The sequence below is a fragment of the Rhinolophus sinicus genome, chromosome 16, assembly GCF_057876585.1.
Source record: "Rhinolophus sinicus isolate RSI-liver-muscle chromosome 16, RSI-T2T, whole genome shotgun sequence".
Lineage (NCBI taxonomy): Eukaryota > Metazoa > Chordata > Mammalia > Chiroptera > Rhinolophidae > Rhinolophus > Rhinolophus sinicus.
The window spans coordinates 4945002-4962857 of NC_142516.1; the positions used below are offsets into that span (position 1 = coordinate 4945002).

Consider the following 17856-nt stretch of genomic DNA (forward strand, 5'->3'; position numbering starts at 1 on the left):
TCTTACAGCCACTGACACTTCTCTAAAAGAACCATACTCTATATCGAGAGGCTTGGACATGCGAAAAGAACAATACAGCTTTCCAAGGCATCCGTCTTCTCCTTCTGTCTTTTTCTCTTCATTCATTCATTCACACACACACACACACACGTGACAGTATAAATAACTCCTTGTTTCTTTCAGGACAACCAGTGTCAATGAACCTGTCTCCCCCTGCTGGAATCAGACCTGGTTCAACTTGTTATTTAAACTACGAACAGCTTACTACATTTGTAGTTGTGTTAAACTGTAAATATCCCCAATGCTACCATCCTGTTATATGCCTTTACTTTCATTTAAAACTTTCCATCAATTTTTTGAAGAGAATTCTTCTATTTATGTAGTAAAACAAAACTAATTCAGATTAATGAGGGTGAAGGCAAACTTTGAGTAAAAGCTGTGAAGTCCAGCCTTGTCTCAGGGAGGGAGACGGGTCACTGGGCAGACGCGGGTGACCGTCTCGGCTGGTACAGCAGAGGTTGAGGATGGCTTATGAGCGACGCCGACGGAGCTGTGCCGCTGTGGCACCAACTTACTTACAGGACAGATCACAGACAGGGTAGGGCACCTCTGAACTTCTGCTTCTCCTCCACAAGACAGAAAGAAGAGCAGTATCTGCGTCACGCACAGAGTGCTAAGCGCAGTTCTCAGACCAGGGTCAGCATTCCAGCAGTGCAAGTCACTGTTACTCTTAAGACAGGTGACCTTGACTCCCGAGAAGCAGACGGAATAGACTGCCTGTATGACAGACAGGCTGGTGTTTAGCACTGTTTTTTGGTCCTTCTCGCAGATACATTCTCTCAGACTCAGAATCTCACAAGTTTCTGAAAATGAAGCACTCCCCTTTCCCTTGTTCTAACCAGCTTCATCCTATTTGCTCCCTGGCCTCACCCCCAACAGCAAGTATTCAACAGCATAAGACAAGCACTGTTCTTTAAAATGGCTCTGCATCCGCTGTCACTGTATAGCTTTCGGTGCTCTCGCTGCCTCCCTCTCAGCAAGGACACATGTCCCTGGATCTGTGTTCCCGCCTAGTTTCTACTTTTCTGGTTCTTACCCAAATGCGAGGTGAGCAAGGTTACAATCAGTGAAGTACCACCCTTCACCCATCGGGTGGACCAAGGTCCGACATGTTTAAAACACACCGGAGAGAGGGGGCAGTTTCTGAGCTTGACTGAGGAAGGTGCTTCACAAGCCAGACGTGGGACCTGACGCTCAAGCGAAAAGTACATGAGAAACCACCTCACAGAGGAGCCCCCAGAACTCTGGTCCCCAGACACGGCCACTGGGTCTCACTGCACAGCCAGAAGAGAACCCAGTGTAACAGCAAGTGCCACATGACAATGGTGGCCTCTCCCTGGCACACACACCCCGCGTAGTCACATGGCCACTGCGTGGGCCTGTCTAGTGTCAGTGCTGTCACGGAACCCTTCCTTCTCTGCTCGTTTCTGGAGCTTGCCAATAAATTTCCTGGGGGGAAAATGACAAGAATAAACCCCAAAGCAAAGCACACGGTGTTGGTGCAGGGACGGAAGCAGGCACCCCCCCGACACCCGTGGCAGAGCGCAGACAGGTACGAGCTCCTTGGGGGGCTTTGGGGGTGTGATGAAGACGAAAAACACACACGGCCCCTCTGAGTTGTTCCCCTCTGAGCGCTGGCCACCAGGACACTGTCCCATGTGTGCAAACAAGGAGAATCCCTGCGGCACTTCTGTAAGAGCCACGTACTGGGAAGAATAAGTGCCCACGGAGGGCGGGTGCACGCTGACATACATCCACATAAAAACAAGGCAACCTCCTGTGTTCTGACAAGGAACAGCTGTGCGGACAGTCAGTGGACAGGAAGCTGCAGCCCAGTGGCTACAGCATGCTGCCACGTGATTCTAAATAACGCACACACGGACTCTTTCCGTAAGGACACAAATCAAGGGTGGAGGAGACTGTGCATATATCACCCCGTTGAAAACTGGTAAAGAATTGGGTACAATTTAAGACAACATTTTATAACAACATAATTTTCCCCTATTTTAATGGTAAATTTGTCAGCTTAAGATTCACTCTTAACGCCACAACTAGATTAACAGCAGGTCTTTGCTAATTCTACTACTCACACAACTGTTTCATAGAAAACAACTGACTCACAAAGTAACTCTTGGAATAGCTCCTGTGAAACTTGGCGCTTCTGGTTCTTGACAGTTGCTTCTCTTGGGCACATCCTTTAACACTGATAGTACAGGGCTAATGTTAAGGCTCTGACCGGCAGACTCTTGTCAAAATTCAAACTAGCAGGTCCCCATCAGTGGGCCTTGGCTGTAATACCACTTCCCCATCCATAGGGGTCAGCCTAGCACCTCCTTTTTTCTGTTCTCCAGTCTTATGCCCTGAAGGTATGGACCCAAGGCTGCCTAGTGTCAATACGGAGTCGTGGCTAAAAGTAAGGCCTTGCTCCCCCTGCTGGCCAAGGAGGAGCTGGCACTGCCCTTTGAGGGGCCAGCAATACAAAACAGGTAGGACAGGGAGGCAGGAGGGGACAGAGACTCAGGTGCCCAGTGAGGACTGGCACGAAGAGGTGAACAGGTGAAGTGGTGCTCGGTGAGAACCACTGAGCAAACAAAAGCCGGAGCTGGAGCTGCAAGGGTTTCCCAAGGAGTCTTGAAGAGCAAGGTAGGTCATAACTATAGACTCTGAGGGGAGCGAATGAGGGCGAAGGGGAGAGGGGAAGAAGTGATTTTTAAGATACGTAACTGTGGTTTATGTGTATTTTTCAGGAAAAATGAGGAATAAGAACCTTTATTATAAATAATAATAATAATAATAATAATAATAAGGCTTAGGAGCAGAATGTCTGGGTTTGAATCCTGGCTCTGCCTCTCCTAGCTGTGTGACACCAGGTCAGTTACTTAACTCCCCTGTGCTTCAGTTTTCTCAACCTTGAAATGGTGCTAATATTATTATCCTTCTCTTAAGACTGTTGTAAGGATTGAACGAGATGCTCTAAGTAAGGCCCTCAGGACTCTGCCAGGCATGTCGTAAGAGCTCATAAATGTAAGCCATTACTGTCATTTAGAACCCAACTCAAAGTTCTCAACTTCTGTGGTGGAGATAAACGTCCAAAACACTAATACCAGTAATCTTATCTGACGAATGGGGAACATATCATAGAGCTGGTTCTTGTGCAGAGTGGTGAGGCAGAGAGATACATTATTTATTTAAGAGTTCCTTAGCACATTTTGGGTTATCATACCTCTAGAAAATGAAGCACTCCCCTTTCCCTGGTTAGCCACTCAGAGAATTCCACAAAATTAGATCCTGTAATTTGGGACCATAAATTAATAAAGATCTTAGGGAAAATCATTAGAAGTATATAAGAAGTTTAATAACACATCATTAGAGAAGGATATTCTAATAGGCACCCACTTCCCAGATAATTCTGATTCACTGGTAATAGAAAACCACCGCCACTACCATCACTACCACAGCCACTGCCACCACCGCCGCCACCACCGCCACCACCGCCGCCGCCACCACCACCGCCGCCACCACCACCGCCACCGCCGCCACCGCCGCCGCCGCCACCGCCACCGCCACCACCACCGCCGCCACCACCACCGCCGCCACCACCACCACCGCCACTGAGCTCCAGGAGCTCCCGCCTCTGGAATCCTCCTTCTTCAGTCGTTCAGGAAACAGGGCCGCAGCATTAGCTACTGGGCTGGGCTTTCCCCACATCTCATGTTGTACAAACTTAATCTCTTTTTAGTTTTCAAACGAGCCTGGATTGAAATCTAGTGTGTTTTGTGCTTTTGCTCTTCCTTGTTCTATTTTTGCAAATCCTGGCAAATGCGTGGGTGACGCCTAGGCCTTTAACAGTTTCCCAAGCTAGTCAGGGCCCGGTGACAGCGCCTGGGCACACGCCTCTCCCTGTACCCACCCCATCTGTGAGAGGAGGGGCAATAGATGTTTAGTTCTTTCCAAGGCTCACCGACGTAGCCATCTTTGGGAAACGCCAATCCTACTGTGTTTCCCCGAAAACAAGACCTAGCCAGACAATCAGCTCTAATGCGTCTTTTGGAGCAAAAAGTAATATAAGACACAGTATAATGTAATAAATATAATATAAATATAATACCAGGTATAATATAATAAAATACCAGCTTTTATATTCATTTTTGCTCCAAAAGACGCATGAGAACTGATGGTCCAGCTAGGTCTTATTTTCGGGGAAACACAGTACCATCTTATCCCTGGTGCGTCCAACGCTTCGATGCGCCCCACTGCCCCCAGGAAAACCCCCAGCTGCTCAGCTGGGTCCACGCCCTGTGCCTTGTGTCCTCGTTGCCCTCCACCGCTCTCCTGGCCTCTGTTCCCTTGGCCAACTCCTGCTCCTCCTACGGCCCCGACTCACCGTTTCCTTCATGTGTTCTCCCCACCAAGCAGACCTCGCCAGTCCCCCCTTTTGTTCCTGTGAGGTGACACAGTGCCAAGCTCATGCCTAACGTGGCCCTCATCACACTGCACTGCCATGATTTAGTACTTGCCTATTTCTCTTACTAACTAGACTATCTACTGCTAACTAGACTATTCTAACTACCTAGACTAGGCTGAAGTCAAAAACTCTGACTAATTCATTTTCACAATCCTAGTGTTAAGCCCAGGGTCTGGCAAATAGAAGTGAGAAACTCGATAAATGCTTATTAAATTAAAAAAATCCTATCTGGAAAATGTCGAGGAGTCCTCAAGGTGACCCCCAAACCATGGCCCCCGACATAAATATCAGTCATGCCCCAAGGACCAATCTAAAGAGACACAGGGCCAGGAAGCCACTTTGGGTTCCTAGGACTGAAGAAGGTGCCCTTCCTCTAACGTGTCCCTTCACATCCGCCAGAAAGCACACTCCCCACTTGCTGTGCTTGAGTGGAGGCATCAGGGAAGCACCAGAGCCCCTAAAAGAGGAGCGATTTGGCTGCACCAGACTCAGAGCGAGCACTCAGCCGACCTCTGAGAAGCGTACACACAGTTGGGTCCATTTCCCCAACAGTAGATGTTTCCATTCTTTTTCTTTTCTAAAAGCTGCACAAACGGGCTCATCTCGCGATGTCTGTGCACAGGTCGACACAGCCAGAAGTTCATTTAAAACAAGTGAAAATAACACAGGTCAACACTAGGGGACACTCTCACCATAGGTAAAGCGCAGATCACATTTTGAAGAAGGATGCAAACTAAAACTCCTTCCCTTGGCGTCCTAAAGATTTCACAGAACTTCAAAAGAAAACTTCAAAAGAAAAACAAACCGCCTGGAAACCACAAACGCTGTGCATTAGTGGAGAGGGTGCAAGTCACAGATAACAAGAAAGAAGGGGGAAGGGGTGATCTGAGTTAGTAAGAAGCCTCAATGTTTGCTTCATTCCAGAAGTCTGGACACACAACACAAAGAACAGGAACCTGCTAGGAACTACACAGCACTTGCGTTTCAGATCTGCCAACAAAAATCCACAGAAGAGCTGAACGCTTCTTGGTTAAATCTCCTGCTTTCAAAATTCAAAGTTTTTTTTGTCTTCCTTCTCTTAACTCTCAGTCGGAAGTGATCCAAGTGCCACACAAACAGAACGGAAACCCACAGCTTTAAAAAAACTCGTCATAGAATGAAAAAACTTCTCCAAATGACTAATCTTTTTACACCAAAAGCCACAGCACTTCTCAGTTCTCACCCGATGTGGAAACACACTGAGATTATGAGAAGAACTGAACACGTCCAAAGACACAAAAGACTGAAGAGTCATTTCCTCGGCGCCGATAAGCGCCGTGAGCAGCAGTGGCCCTAACCGGACGCCGGGCTGCTCGAGGCGGTCCCGGGCCTACCTTCAAGGTCTTCACGGCCACGGTCAGGCTGTACTTCTTCCACACGCCTTCGTACACCTCCCCGTACTGGCCTCCTCCCAGCTTGTGCTTCATGGTGATGTCCGTGCGCTCCATCTCCCACTTGTCGTAGTTGGGGGACACGCCGTAGACGGTGGGCTTGTTGCGCTTGGGGGCTGGATAGTGGAGAGTGGTGATGAGCCCGTCTGCCACAGTGGAGTGATGATGAACCAACTCGGCCAAAGTGTTGAAGCGGCTCTCTGAGGAGACGTAGAGCTGAGGAAAACAGGGACAGCCTTCAGGCCACAGAGCACACACCCACGCAAACAACGCCAACGCACCAGCTTTGCTGAGCCTCACTAAGCGCGACGCACAGCGAAACCTCAGATACACGTCTCTCCACCCAGGCCCAAGCGGTCAGAAAATCACTTCGTTGTGTTTCTCTGCTGTAATGGACTTGCTAAAGCAAAAAGATGCACTCAAATGCGTGAGGTGCCTGAATGCTCCACCTGCCTAACCCTCACACGCCTGCTGCCCTCTCACCATGCTGAGCGGAGTGTAAATGACCATGACGTCTTCCCTGACCAGGAGTCAAAAGGCATCACCCAGCTCTTATCATCATCACCTCTCTCACTTCTCCGCATTGTACTTACCACTAACTGATAACTCCTTGTTTATCAGCTTGATCGCTGTATCTCCACCTACTAGAACCTCAGCTTCATGAGAACAAGAAATGAGTACAGAAGAGGTGCTCGGTAATAGTTGTGGATTAGTGAAGAGCAGAGCTCAATGATTACTTGCGATTGGGAAAAAAGTTTTTAAAAATGACTATGCTTGTTACTAAAACCTATCGTGATTACCTATAATTATACAATTATCTAGAACTAAAGATGATCTGAGATGAAAATCACTAAACTCCTGAAAAATCACTAAACACACAAATCTCCTTTTCATTCCTACTCCCTTGGTTTGAGCTAAGAAGCATCATAGATCAAGACCTGCGTGACACCCGTGACCCAGTAATACACCCCGTGGTTCCTCGGCCAGTCTCTCCAGGAACAGAGCAGGGGCTGGAGGGCTACCCAAGGCCATCCAGGTTTTTCCACGGCCGGGAAGGCAGGAAGAGGGTTTTCAGACACACGCGCACGAGTCTCCTGTGAGATGGACAGTGGTGAGCACCTGTGCCGGGAGCCGCTCCATAAGGAGTTCTCATCCGGACCAACTGAGACGAGAGGAGGGAAAGGAGCACACGACAGAGGGCGCAATGTGGATGGGGACAGCTATCATTTTTCTTCTCTTTCTATGCAAAAACAATTCCACATTAAAATCCACACAGGATGGGCCGGCCCGGTGGCTCAGGCGGTTAGAGCTCCGTGCTCCTAACTCCGAAGGCTGCCGGTTCAATTCCCACATGGGCCAGTGGGCTCTCAACCACAAGGTTGCCGGTTCGACTCCCGTAAGGGATGGTGGGCTGCACCCCCTGCAACTAGAAACGGCAACTGGACCTGGTGCTGAGCTGCGCCCTCCACAACTAAGACTGAAAGGACAACAAGTTGACTTGGAGAAAGTCCTGGAAGAACACACTGTTCCCCAATAAAGTCCTGTTCCCCTTCCCCAGTAAAAATAATCCACACAGGACAGTGGGCTTCAGGCGCATATGGAATCTACTGGCTCACTAAGGGCAGCCAACGATCACTGCAGTTGGAAAGGATACTTAAAAGCACGGCTAAGTGTTAATAAGACTTGCCCAACCTGCAAAGACGTGGTAAGGAGGAATACAGCTCTAGAAGAGTGGTGAGGCCAGTGCAGGAAGGAGAAAAAGGCACAGGGTCAGTCAGCTGTAGCTGTAACATCTCTTTAAGGAAAAAAAAGGAAGAAAAAGCCTGAAACACACATGGCAGGGCCGAGACCATGGCTGCTGATTATGGTAGATGCCAATACTTTCTGGATGCTTGTAATATCAGGTAATTAGAATATTTTAAAAGAGAGAAATAATAACATATACAAGTTGATCCCTTCTATAACCCTCAAGAGGGTAAATCGGATTCATTAACAAGGAGATTCTCTCTCTCTCTCTCTCTCTCTCTCTCTGCTTGGGGAGATGACATACATGAACAGTTAAAACTCAGGCAAGCAAACTCTGGCTCAGAGGCTTTATAATTGACAGTCTTTTCGTAGCGATCCTACTAACCTAAGTTCTGAGTAACCCAAGAGCGGTGCGCAGACTCCACAGCGCTGAGGAACTTGTCCCTCTGCGTGGCAGGCCCTACCCGGGTGAAGAGGCGGTCCACCAGGAGGCCCCCGTTTATACTGGAGAGCCCTGAGGAGAAACCTCCAGGTGAACGGCTCTAGGGACGAGCTGCGTGTCATGCTCAGGCCCCTGGATACGTGCGCGAGAGCTGGCAGGCGACAGCGGAAGTGAGCACTACCCAGCCTGCCCTCGGCACACACAGCCCTTGCTCACAAGTGCAGTTCACAAAGGCTGGGTGGGTGGGGTGCGGGGACAGCCCCCAAGCCCCGCCCGTCTGCAAAAGGCTGCCCGCTGGCCTCTGGCCGGGGACTTCACTGCACTGGTACCAAGCTCCAGCTCAGCCGATGGGTGCTCTCCCTGCCAAGGAGTGGTGAGAAGAGAGAAAAGCCACTCCCAGAAGCTGCTCCCTGGAATCAGAGCCCTCCCCACCCTGGGAAGCACAGGCACAGTGCAGGGCTGGTCACCGGGGAGCGAAGCTCATTACCTACTGTCCCCAACCCAAAGATCACGGTCCTTCAACGGGACACAATGGTAACGGCTCCCAGGCCCTCGTCTATGGAGAATTTGCTCCTGGTCTCATTTGACTCCTTCACGGGCTTCCCAGTTAGAGATTTCAGAGTTATGGACGGTTTCACTGAATGGGCAAACTTTACCTTTTTCAATAACTAAATCCACAGACCCTATGACTTAGTTCATCTTTCAACACACAATTTATATACTGACACTTATTAAATACTAACGCTACTTTCCCTTAAATGCACTGCACAGCCATCTTCAAACAGTCAAGTCTGGTGGCTTCCTTCTGACTAGTTCCAGTTTTTGGGTAGCATTTGCTAGTGAACTGGGTAGTTCCTGGCATGTTCCGAGGAGAAAGTGAAACTAGCGATATGGTGGCCTGTCATTATGCCACGCACCTGGTTCCATAAACACTGTGGGTGCTCAGCGAGGGCTGTGCCTTTCTAACTGTGCAGGAACCCAAAGGACAGGCCTTGTCAAAGCAGCTCAACAGAAAAGGCTTTGCTCCTGGCAGCCACGCCCACAGGCCTACCAGAGCTCGGACCTGTGTGCCCACTAGCGGCCGCAGACCCTGGAGTCCCACCGTGGATGTACTGCCTACAGGCTGCTGAGCCAGGAGCACCATTCCCCCGAGAGCGTCTCACACGCCAGCAGCAAAGGACTACTTAATAATTAAGCAGCACTTAATAACGCCCACAGTCTCCTCAACAAGGGAAGTCCGCCATGTTTTAGCAGGCTTTTCCCCGGGATGCCTGAACCTGTTGGGCCAGGGAGAGTAAATCTTAAAACTCAAGGTTATACAGTTGGCCCACCCTGCCACCTCTGCTAAAGCCTAAGACAAAATTCCATTCCTGTCAACCTAAACCTGTCACTTCAGCAGACTGTGCAAATGTCAGCTGGGCATCTCTTTGAAGAAAAGGGAAGACTCCACAAGGGCTATTAGGACTTGTGGAACTTGACAGTGGCATCTCATAGAAGTAAATCAGGTGTGGACACAAAAAACCAGAAGAACTAAGGACGATTTAGGCAGGGGTGGTGGAGAAAATCAGTCTTGAATTCTGCTATGCTGACAAAAGATTGCAAATTTTGGGAAGAGATTCAAGAACGACAACCAAATCCCAGGGCATCTGAAGATTTTCAGACAAGACTCCTGGGAAACAGCAATGGCTCAGAGTCTGGTGTGGCCCTTTCAGGAGTCCAGCTTTAAAGTCCCCAGTCCCGCCTACGGGCCCTGAGCTGGTGGTCCTGGGCTGGCTGACTGGTGACAACTGCTGCCGGAAGCTCAGGGACACAGTGAGAGAGGTACACCAGGGCCTTAGCGAAGAATCTTCTAAATTCAGTTCTTTTCTAAAGATCAGCTCATTTGAAAATAAGAACTAAATTTCTTCAACCCCAGCCTGTCTCTCCTTCCAGCCTTAAATGTTCCACTTAGAAATCCTAAAAGGATCCCCTCAAAGCTCCGCTCGGAGCAGCTTCCCTCAGTGCTGGGCAGTCTCCTGCATCACTGGAGTACCTCCCCACGCTGACACTATTCCCCTCATTCCGGGAATGTGCTCCCATCCAAAACAGCCAGGAGCCTCCGCAGAGGGTCTGCCCGACGACCCTGTAGGCCCAGGAGGCTCCAGGTGCTCAGACAGCTGGAGGGAGGGAGGGAGGAGGGCGAGAAGCCCAGAACTCTCTGACGAGCTGCCCGGGGGTGGACACTGCCTGAACACATGAGCTCCCTGAGCTCCACCCGGAGTGAAAGGAGCCCCAGCACACAGCAGCTTTTAGACAGAGGGGTTGGCTTCCTCACTGGCTGACTCTCAAATTCTACAAGTCATGCATTCCATACGCATGCCTTGCTCCTTCTGAGTTGTCAAGCGGGATCATGCCTTCCTGCATCTGTTCCAAGGATGCGGACTAAACAAGTCCAGGGGAAGAGACCACTACCTTGTCCAGTACAAACCTCCGCTGATGAGCTGCATGCTTGCCTTGGATGAACGGCACAGATGGGAAACACCGGGTCAGCTCCCGTAAATCGCTCCCGAGGGGTGGTGCCCTCTGCTGTCTAATTCACTGAAAAGGCACCCTTCCGGTCTGAAGGCAAGGTTTCAAAGGGCCCACCACCCCGCAGAATGGAAGGACCTAGCTCCACATCTGGGCTAAGAACAATGAGCTGAGAAGCAAGCTGATGAATAAGGCTGATCTCTAGTCACACATCAACGTCAGACTGTGCGGTACGTCGTACAAACCACAGTGCTGGTATAAATACATCTGCAGTGATGGGAAGCATCAGATGCTGGCGACAGGACTTTAGCCAGAAGACTTTGACACATGGGGAAAAAGACAGTAACGGATAAGAACGTTAAAAATACATGTGTGTGTGTTTGAGCAGTACAAATGAATGTGAGGATAGTCATAAAAATGCTAAAAAAGATTAAGAAGAGCAGACTAGTCTTATTAGATATTAAAGCATACTATAAAGCTGTAACAATTAAAAATCTGGTACTGGCATAACAGACAGACCAATGGGAGAGAACAGAAATTAGATCAATAGACCTAAATGTATGTGTAAATTTGGTGCATTTCGAATCTGCAGGAAAAGATGAGTTTAGTAAATGACACAGGGATCACTCAAAATATGACACTTGCATATCAAACAATGAGATATCAGCTTTACCAGTGACAGATGTTTTTACAACTCTGATAATACACTGCTGATGGGGGTGAGGAAAAACATGCACTCTTATACGCTGCTGGTGAGAAAATACGTTTGGGTAATTTCTATGGGAGGGAACCAGGCAACAGCTACACAGATCTGAAACGCACACAACCATCACTCAGTCCTAGCAACTTATCTTGCACACACTCCGCTGAGCACAAAGAAGTATGGGCAGTGTATTTCCAAACTGCAGGGCACGACCCACAAAGGGGCCAATGAAATAAATTTGGTGGATTATGACCAGAATTTTTTAAGAAATGAAACAGAATAGAATGGAATACAAAATATCAGAGTGCATTACATCTATTAAAAGTAGGGCATCACGAATCTTGTTACTAGTGTATTAGGTGGTGATAGGTTTTCTTTACAGCAGGCTGAGATTTTTTTCTGAAGGTTTGAAAGCTACCTCATAACAATGTTATTTATAATAACGTAAGATTGGAAACAACCGAAACGTCAACCAGCAGGGGACTGCTTAAATAAATGATGGGCCATCCGTGCTATGCAGTCATTAATAAGAATGAGGCAGCTCGAAATGTGCTGCCATAAAACAATCTCCCAAATATATTATTAGGTGGAAAAAGCAGGATGCAGAACAGTGTGCAGTATGCATCATTTGTGGGCTTTTTAAATGTAAACATGCCGTGTTTCCCCAAAAATAAAACTCTGATTTTATATTATATTAATTTTTGCTCCAAAAGACACATTAGGGCTTATGTTCAGGGGATGTCATCCTGAAAAATCATGCTAGGGCTTACTGTCCAGTTAGGTCTTATTTTCAGGGAAACACAGTATATATACACCGTGTATATAACACCGTGTTACTCTAGAAGAAGCTGGTTACATTGATTACTTCTGGGCAGGGAACTAAACTAGAAACGAAATTACCTTTCACTGTAATTGATTTTTTTTTTAAACCGTGTGCATACATTACGTATTACTAAAAAATACATACACCATCTGGACCCATCCTGACAATCCATCTGGCTACACCCTCAGTGGCAGCGTGGTGCAGTAGGGCAGACGGTGGGGTCACAGCGTAGTTACTGCCCATCAATGACTCACTACATGACCTTCAGCAAGAAATTCCACCCCTCAGCCTCCATCCTTTCCTTAATGCAAAAATGCAGATTGCAGCAGTGTCCGTGCTGAAGACTGACTGAGGTGAGGTTTCAATGAGATGAAGACTGAAAAACGCCCCAGCACACAGTAGGACCTCAGTAAAAGCACACTCCTCCCTCCTCCACTTCATGGACGCTTAAAGGCGTTTTCAACTCCTTTACAAAACTACAGTCTGGGTGTGGAAATCTATGGGTTATCACATGATCTCATTTTTGTTTAAAAACTGTGTGTACACACACACACACACACACACACACACGATTTTATCCACAGGAAGAAGGCCACATATCAGATTTATTTTGGGGAGACACTAGTAAGGTGTCTTTTCACTTCAAAAATATCCATCTGTTGTCTGAATTTTACTCATGGAGGATAAATTACTAACATAATAGATTTTTTAAAAAGGAAGAATCTTAATGTAAGGTTCGTAAGGTAAAACCCAACAGATATTCCACCTATCTTATGAAATTGCTAACAACAAACGTCCAGCAGGACAGAGAACCAGCCAGGCCTGTGGACTTGTAATGTCACATGATCAGTCCTCCACAGGGGGTCATTGATAAGGCTAATGAATGACACCTGCTGTTTACATGAAAGTGTCTGCCAACCTCTTCTCAAGCTTTGTTGTAAAAATATGTCAACCCAACAGTGGGATCTCTGAGCTCTGGCCCAAGACTCAGGTCCCGCCCAGCAGCGCCCCGCCCAGCAGCGCCCCGCCCAGCAGCGCCCCGCCCAGCAGCGCCCCGCCCAGCAGCGCCCCGCCCACCCGCGCCCCGCCCACCCGCGCCCCGCCCACCCGGGCCCGCGGGGCCTACCTTGCCGTCCGAAGCTGTGTTGATCCTGTAGTGGTACACCCTCCCTTCGTATCTCAGCGAGATGGACCTCTGCCCGGGGCTGCTCTCACTCTCCCGCACCAGGAAGCTGCCGTTGATCCCACTGCTCAGCAGGTACTCGGCAGCGTTGCGGGACACGGGCCCGTGGTACCAGGAATGTTTCTCCAGGCTGTTGACGGGCGTGATGTAGTTGCTGGGAACCCAGCCTTGGCCATTTTTGGTTTGGGCTTCACACCATTCGCCATTGTGATTGTAGCCTAAGACCCGGAGCTTTTCACCTTAGAGGAAAAGAACCAAATCAGACACATCAGCTTCAAAGGCTAATCCATTCATTCTCCCTTATTCTTGTATGATTACTCAAAATCTACAAATTCCTAAATACCTACTGCATTTTAACGCGTCCACAAAAATATATGCATTTGTAAGTGTATAAGAGTACATTTTATATGAAGCTTCCTGCTTTTATTGAATACACAGACAAATATGTAGCCAAATGGTTTTTATAAATCTATTATGTTTGTTTACTCAAGTGCTCTGTTCCGAATATAAGGAAGCTTTTTAGAGAAAAAAATACTTTTTCTTAAAAAAAAAAAAAAGAAAAAAAAAAAAAAGAGGGGGGCCGCCCAGTAGCTCAGGCAGCTTTGTGCTCCTAACACCTAAGGCTGCTGGTTCGATTCCCACATGGGCCAGTGGGCTCTCAACCACAAGGTTGCAGGTTCAACTCCCGTAAGGGATGTTGGGCTGCGCCCCCTGCAACTAACAACCAACAACTGGACCTGGAGCTGAGCTGCGCCCTCCACAACTAAGATTGAAAGGACAACAACTTGACTTGGAAAAGTCCTGGAAGTACACACTGTTCCCCAATTAAGTCCCGTTCCCCTTCCCCAATTAAAAAAAGTTTTCAGTGTTTGGTCCACGTGTCTTTTGCAGTGTAACATAAGGAAAGCTCTGTTTATGCCAAGGACCCTTCTCAAGGAAAAGTGACTCTCTTATAAACATGCTGTTTTTTGGGGGAATATCTCTGCATCCCCCACCAGAGGGATGGACAGTGAAGCCACAGTGCTCCCTGCCTCCTGCCTCCTGCAGCTGCCCACAGCCCTTTTACCTTTAGTTATGCTGAGAGTGTTATCCCCACTGGCCACAAAGTCATACAGTGCAACGAAAAGGTTGGGGTCATTTTCACTGGGACCAGCGAGAAGGTTTTCCTTGGAGTTCCAGCGAGCTGCTTCGCTCAGACCTTGGGGCTCGAAGTCAGATGCTACTGGCCTTTGGAGGGCTTCTGGAAGAGAAAGAGGGAAAGAGAAGAAAGAAACAGAAAGAAGAATTGGGGGGAAAATTAATTGTATTCTCAGGAACAAAAAGGTAATATTTCCAACATTATACATTCTTAACTTATTTTGTTTCTTAACATCTGTACGTACTACGTATTAGTAAAAAAGTGGTTAAAAAAAATGGATTCTTCCAAATCTTGAGAAAAACACTAAGTATTTTCATTCCAAGGTGGTAACTGCTGTTCTCAAATAATTTAAGCTTTTTAAATTCATTAATTCAAAATGAATTCAGTTAGAAATGGAAACAGCCCATCCTCATTCGTCTGCCACTGCTTATGTTACAATACGGAGGGTAAGTTTCTTCCTTTAAAACATTTTTAAATGTGTTCAAGTTAATATATGCACACAATTTGAAAATCAAATACTACAGAAGGGCTCATAATGAAAGGCAAACATTTTCTATCCCACGCTTCTCTACACCCAGAGACGACGGCTACTTTTTGGGGGTCACTTCCATCTCTCTAAACATAAGCTGTATCACTAGAACCCGGCTCCGCCTCTCCCATCTCTCCTGTGCCATCCTCTACTGGTTACCTTTGTATTTTCAGTAACAGACCTACACCTCTACTTCTTGTTCCGCCAGCTAGAGACAGTCTCTCTCAACTGTTTACTTCATAAGGATTTTAACAGCCTACCCTTGCCTCCAGCTTCCCTCACTACGCTCATTCTCAAATATGGCTTTCTTTACATTTGCTTTTACTGGGCAAAAATTGATATGCTCCTTCTATGCTGTAATAATACCATCTCTCATGTTTTGCGCATAGGTAGATTCTAAAAGTTGAAAACTAATCAACATCTCTTTAGGAATATTATGTAAGGACTGTGTGACTAACTATTGCTCACTCTACAGGGTCATACAGTTCGTTATTTTCCCCTGAAATTTCTTCATCTTTCTTTTTTCCTGAATTACGCTCAAACTCGCTAGAATTTCCCTGTGATAACGACAAATATGCACAAGTGTTCTTTGAAACCAGCAAATCTACTCCAAGTAGATCTTAACAGTTGTAGGCTGTTATGGGGTGAAATCTGAATACTCACTTAAGGAAACTACAAGAAGAAATCAAACTTTTAAAAGGGGGGAGGGGAAAATTCTAATTTTAAAAGAATGGAAGGATCTACCACGTGCTTAAGCCAAACCCAAATGGTAACAAACAAAACAAAACTGTTCTAATGTTCTCTCTATGGATTTAGAGGACACCCACACATCTTTTCTTGGGCAGTAACACCCATTTCAGGGATGGGCCTACTTGCAGTATTCACTGAAACACAAACAACCCACTGGAGGCACCTGAGACATCTGCGGGACTAAGCTAAACTTTCCGAAACATGACCAGAGAACTTTCAGAAACAGATCTTTAAAATAGCTCTTTGGGGGTGGCCAGATGGCTCAGTTGGTTAGAACGCAGGCTCTTAGCAACCAGGTTGCCGGTTCGATTCCCATATGGGCCAGTGGGCTGCGACCCCCACAACTAGACTGAAAAAAACAGCAACTTGACATCCTGGAAAAACACACTGCACCCCAATATTCCCCGATAATTAAAAAATATATGTATCTCTTTGGAATAAACCAGAACATAAATAATGAAGGTCTTTCCATTCTAGTTTTTGTAGTACTGACTGGAGTAAACCTTCAGGAATTGTTTTTCTCAAAGAGTAAATCCCAAACTCTGTCATTACTATGCTTGGTAATTTCATCTTATGAGTCGTGGGGGCAAAGATAAATCAGTAAGGGTCCGGTAACACTACTATTTCCTAGAATGTGGAAAGGACTTAGTGATGTGTCAGGCCTGCTCTGTGAGTATTGACACTGGCTCTGAAAGTATGTCTAGCGCCATCGTGATCAGGAATTGATTAACCAAAGAAAGACGGTTAAGATGGGGAATTATCATGTTTTTATTAAACTATGTGCCCCACCCCCCCACCCCGCCTGAATGTACACTGGTTTGCTTCAGGGTCCAGGGCTGTCCTTTTGAGTGTGGGTGTGCAATGAGAGTTGGGCTCTTCTTCTGTACGTCCTACCTGCACTGCATCTTGTCACTTCTGGCTCAGTTTCCTGCAGGTGGAGGGAGAGTTCAGAGCCATTCGCTGCGTAATCCAGTACAATTCCTTTCATCGTCTCTAGTTGCCTCACTCACGCCTGGTCGTTAGCAATTTTTAAAGTTACCTGCCTTTCTTGAGTCTGTCTAAAGCATTCATTTTCATTTTTCTAGAAACAATTCTCTTTTCACATTTGGATTTCACATTAACCAAATAATTAAAACAAATATATCTGAAATAAACAGATGTGGAAAGAAACATAACTGGCTCTTTATGTGGCTGCGATTCATGCAGTGGGGGAGGGGAGGCCCTGTCCGTGTGCTGTGGCATGAACCACGTATGTTTTAGGAAGGAAGCACAGCACAGGTCAATTCATCAAGTCAGTTTAGCGCAAGCAAGTCAAAAGAGCTGCGCTGTTGCGTTATAGTGAGTACAATTATTAGGCAAAGGATTCTTGACATGAAAGAACTCCTGTATAGCAAAAGAAAAAAGACAAATCCCTCCACTATGGAACAATGGACCAAAACCATGAATAAGCAATTCACTAAAAATTTAAATTACCATTGAACATGGAAAGCGTGTTAACCGGCTAGTAATCAAAGAAATGCACATTCTTCATCAAACTGGCAGGTATATTTTCTCGAGGCTCACCGTGTAAGGCTTCAATGAAATGGGTGCTCATACAACGCTAGTTGTTGTAGAAACTGCTGTAACATTTTAGGAGGGCAACTGGGAATACGAACAGAGTTCTTTAAAAATTCCATAACTTTTGATATTCCTCTAGGAATTTATCCCAAGGGATCCACACAATGATTCGAATATGCTGATTTTCAAATAACAGCACAGAAAAGTACAAAATATGGATCAATACAAGTTAGTTTGTGGTCCTATCCATAAAATAAAATACATTCATAAATCCATTCAAAATATTTTTGGAAAAAATATCTAAAGGCTTGGGAATATACTAACAATTCCCAATTTTATAAAAATTGAAAAAAGTCCAGAAGGAACTAGACCAAAATGTGAACAGTAAGTGTGTTAATGATCCCATTAAAAGTAGTGAACTCAAGGCGGTGGGATGACAAACATTTGTGTTTTTCTTTATTCTTTTCTACTTTGGCATATTTCTCACAATGAATGTGGACTATTCTCATAATCAGAAAATAA

General features: G+C 46.6%; 1 protein-coding gene across 3 annotated transcripts in view; it reads right to left on the bottom strand.

The window, feature by feature from the left end:
- The window catches only part of ABL1 (ABL proto-oncogene 1, non-receptor tyrosine kinase), a 116153-nt gene that overhangs the window by 14513 nt on the left and 83784 nt on the right, over positions 1-17856 (bottom strand). For 2 of the 3 annotated variants that reach the window (XM_019728860.3, XM_074331186.2), the window contains exons 2-4: positions 14427-14600; positions 13304-13599; positions 5899-6171 (exon numbers count right to left, since the gene is read on the bottom strand). In XM_019728860.3, the coding sequence (XP_019584419.2) occupies positions 5899-6171; positions 13304-13599; positions 14427-14600 (743 nt within the window). The remainder of the gene's footprint in view (positions 1-5898; positions 6172-13303; positions 13600-14426; positions 14601-17856) is intronic. The other variant, XM_019728861.3, reaches the window with a different exon arrangement.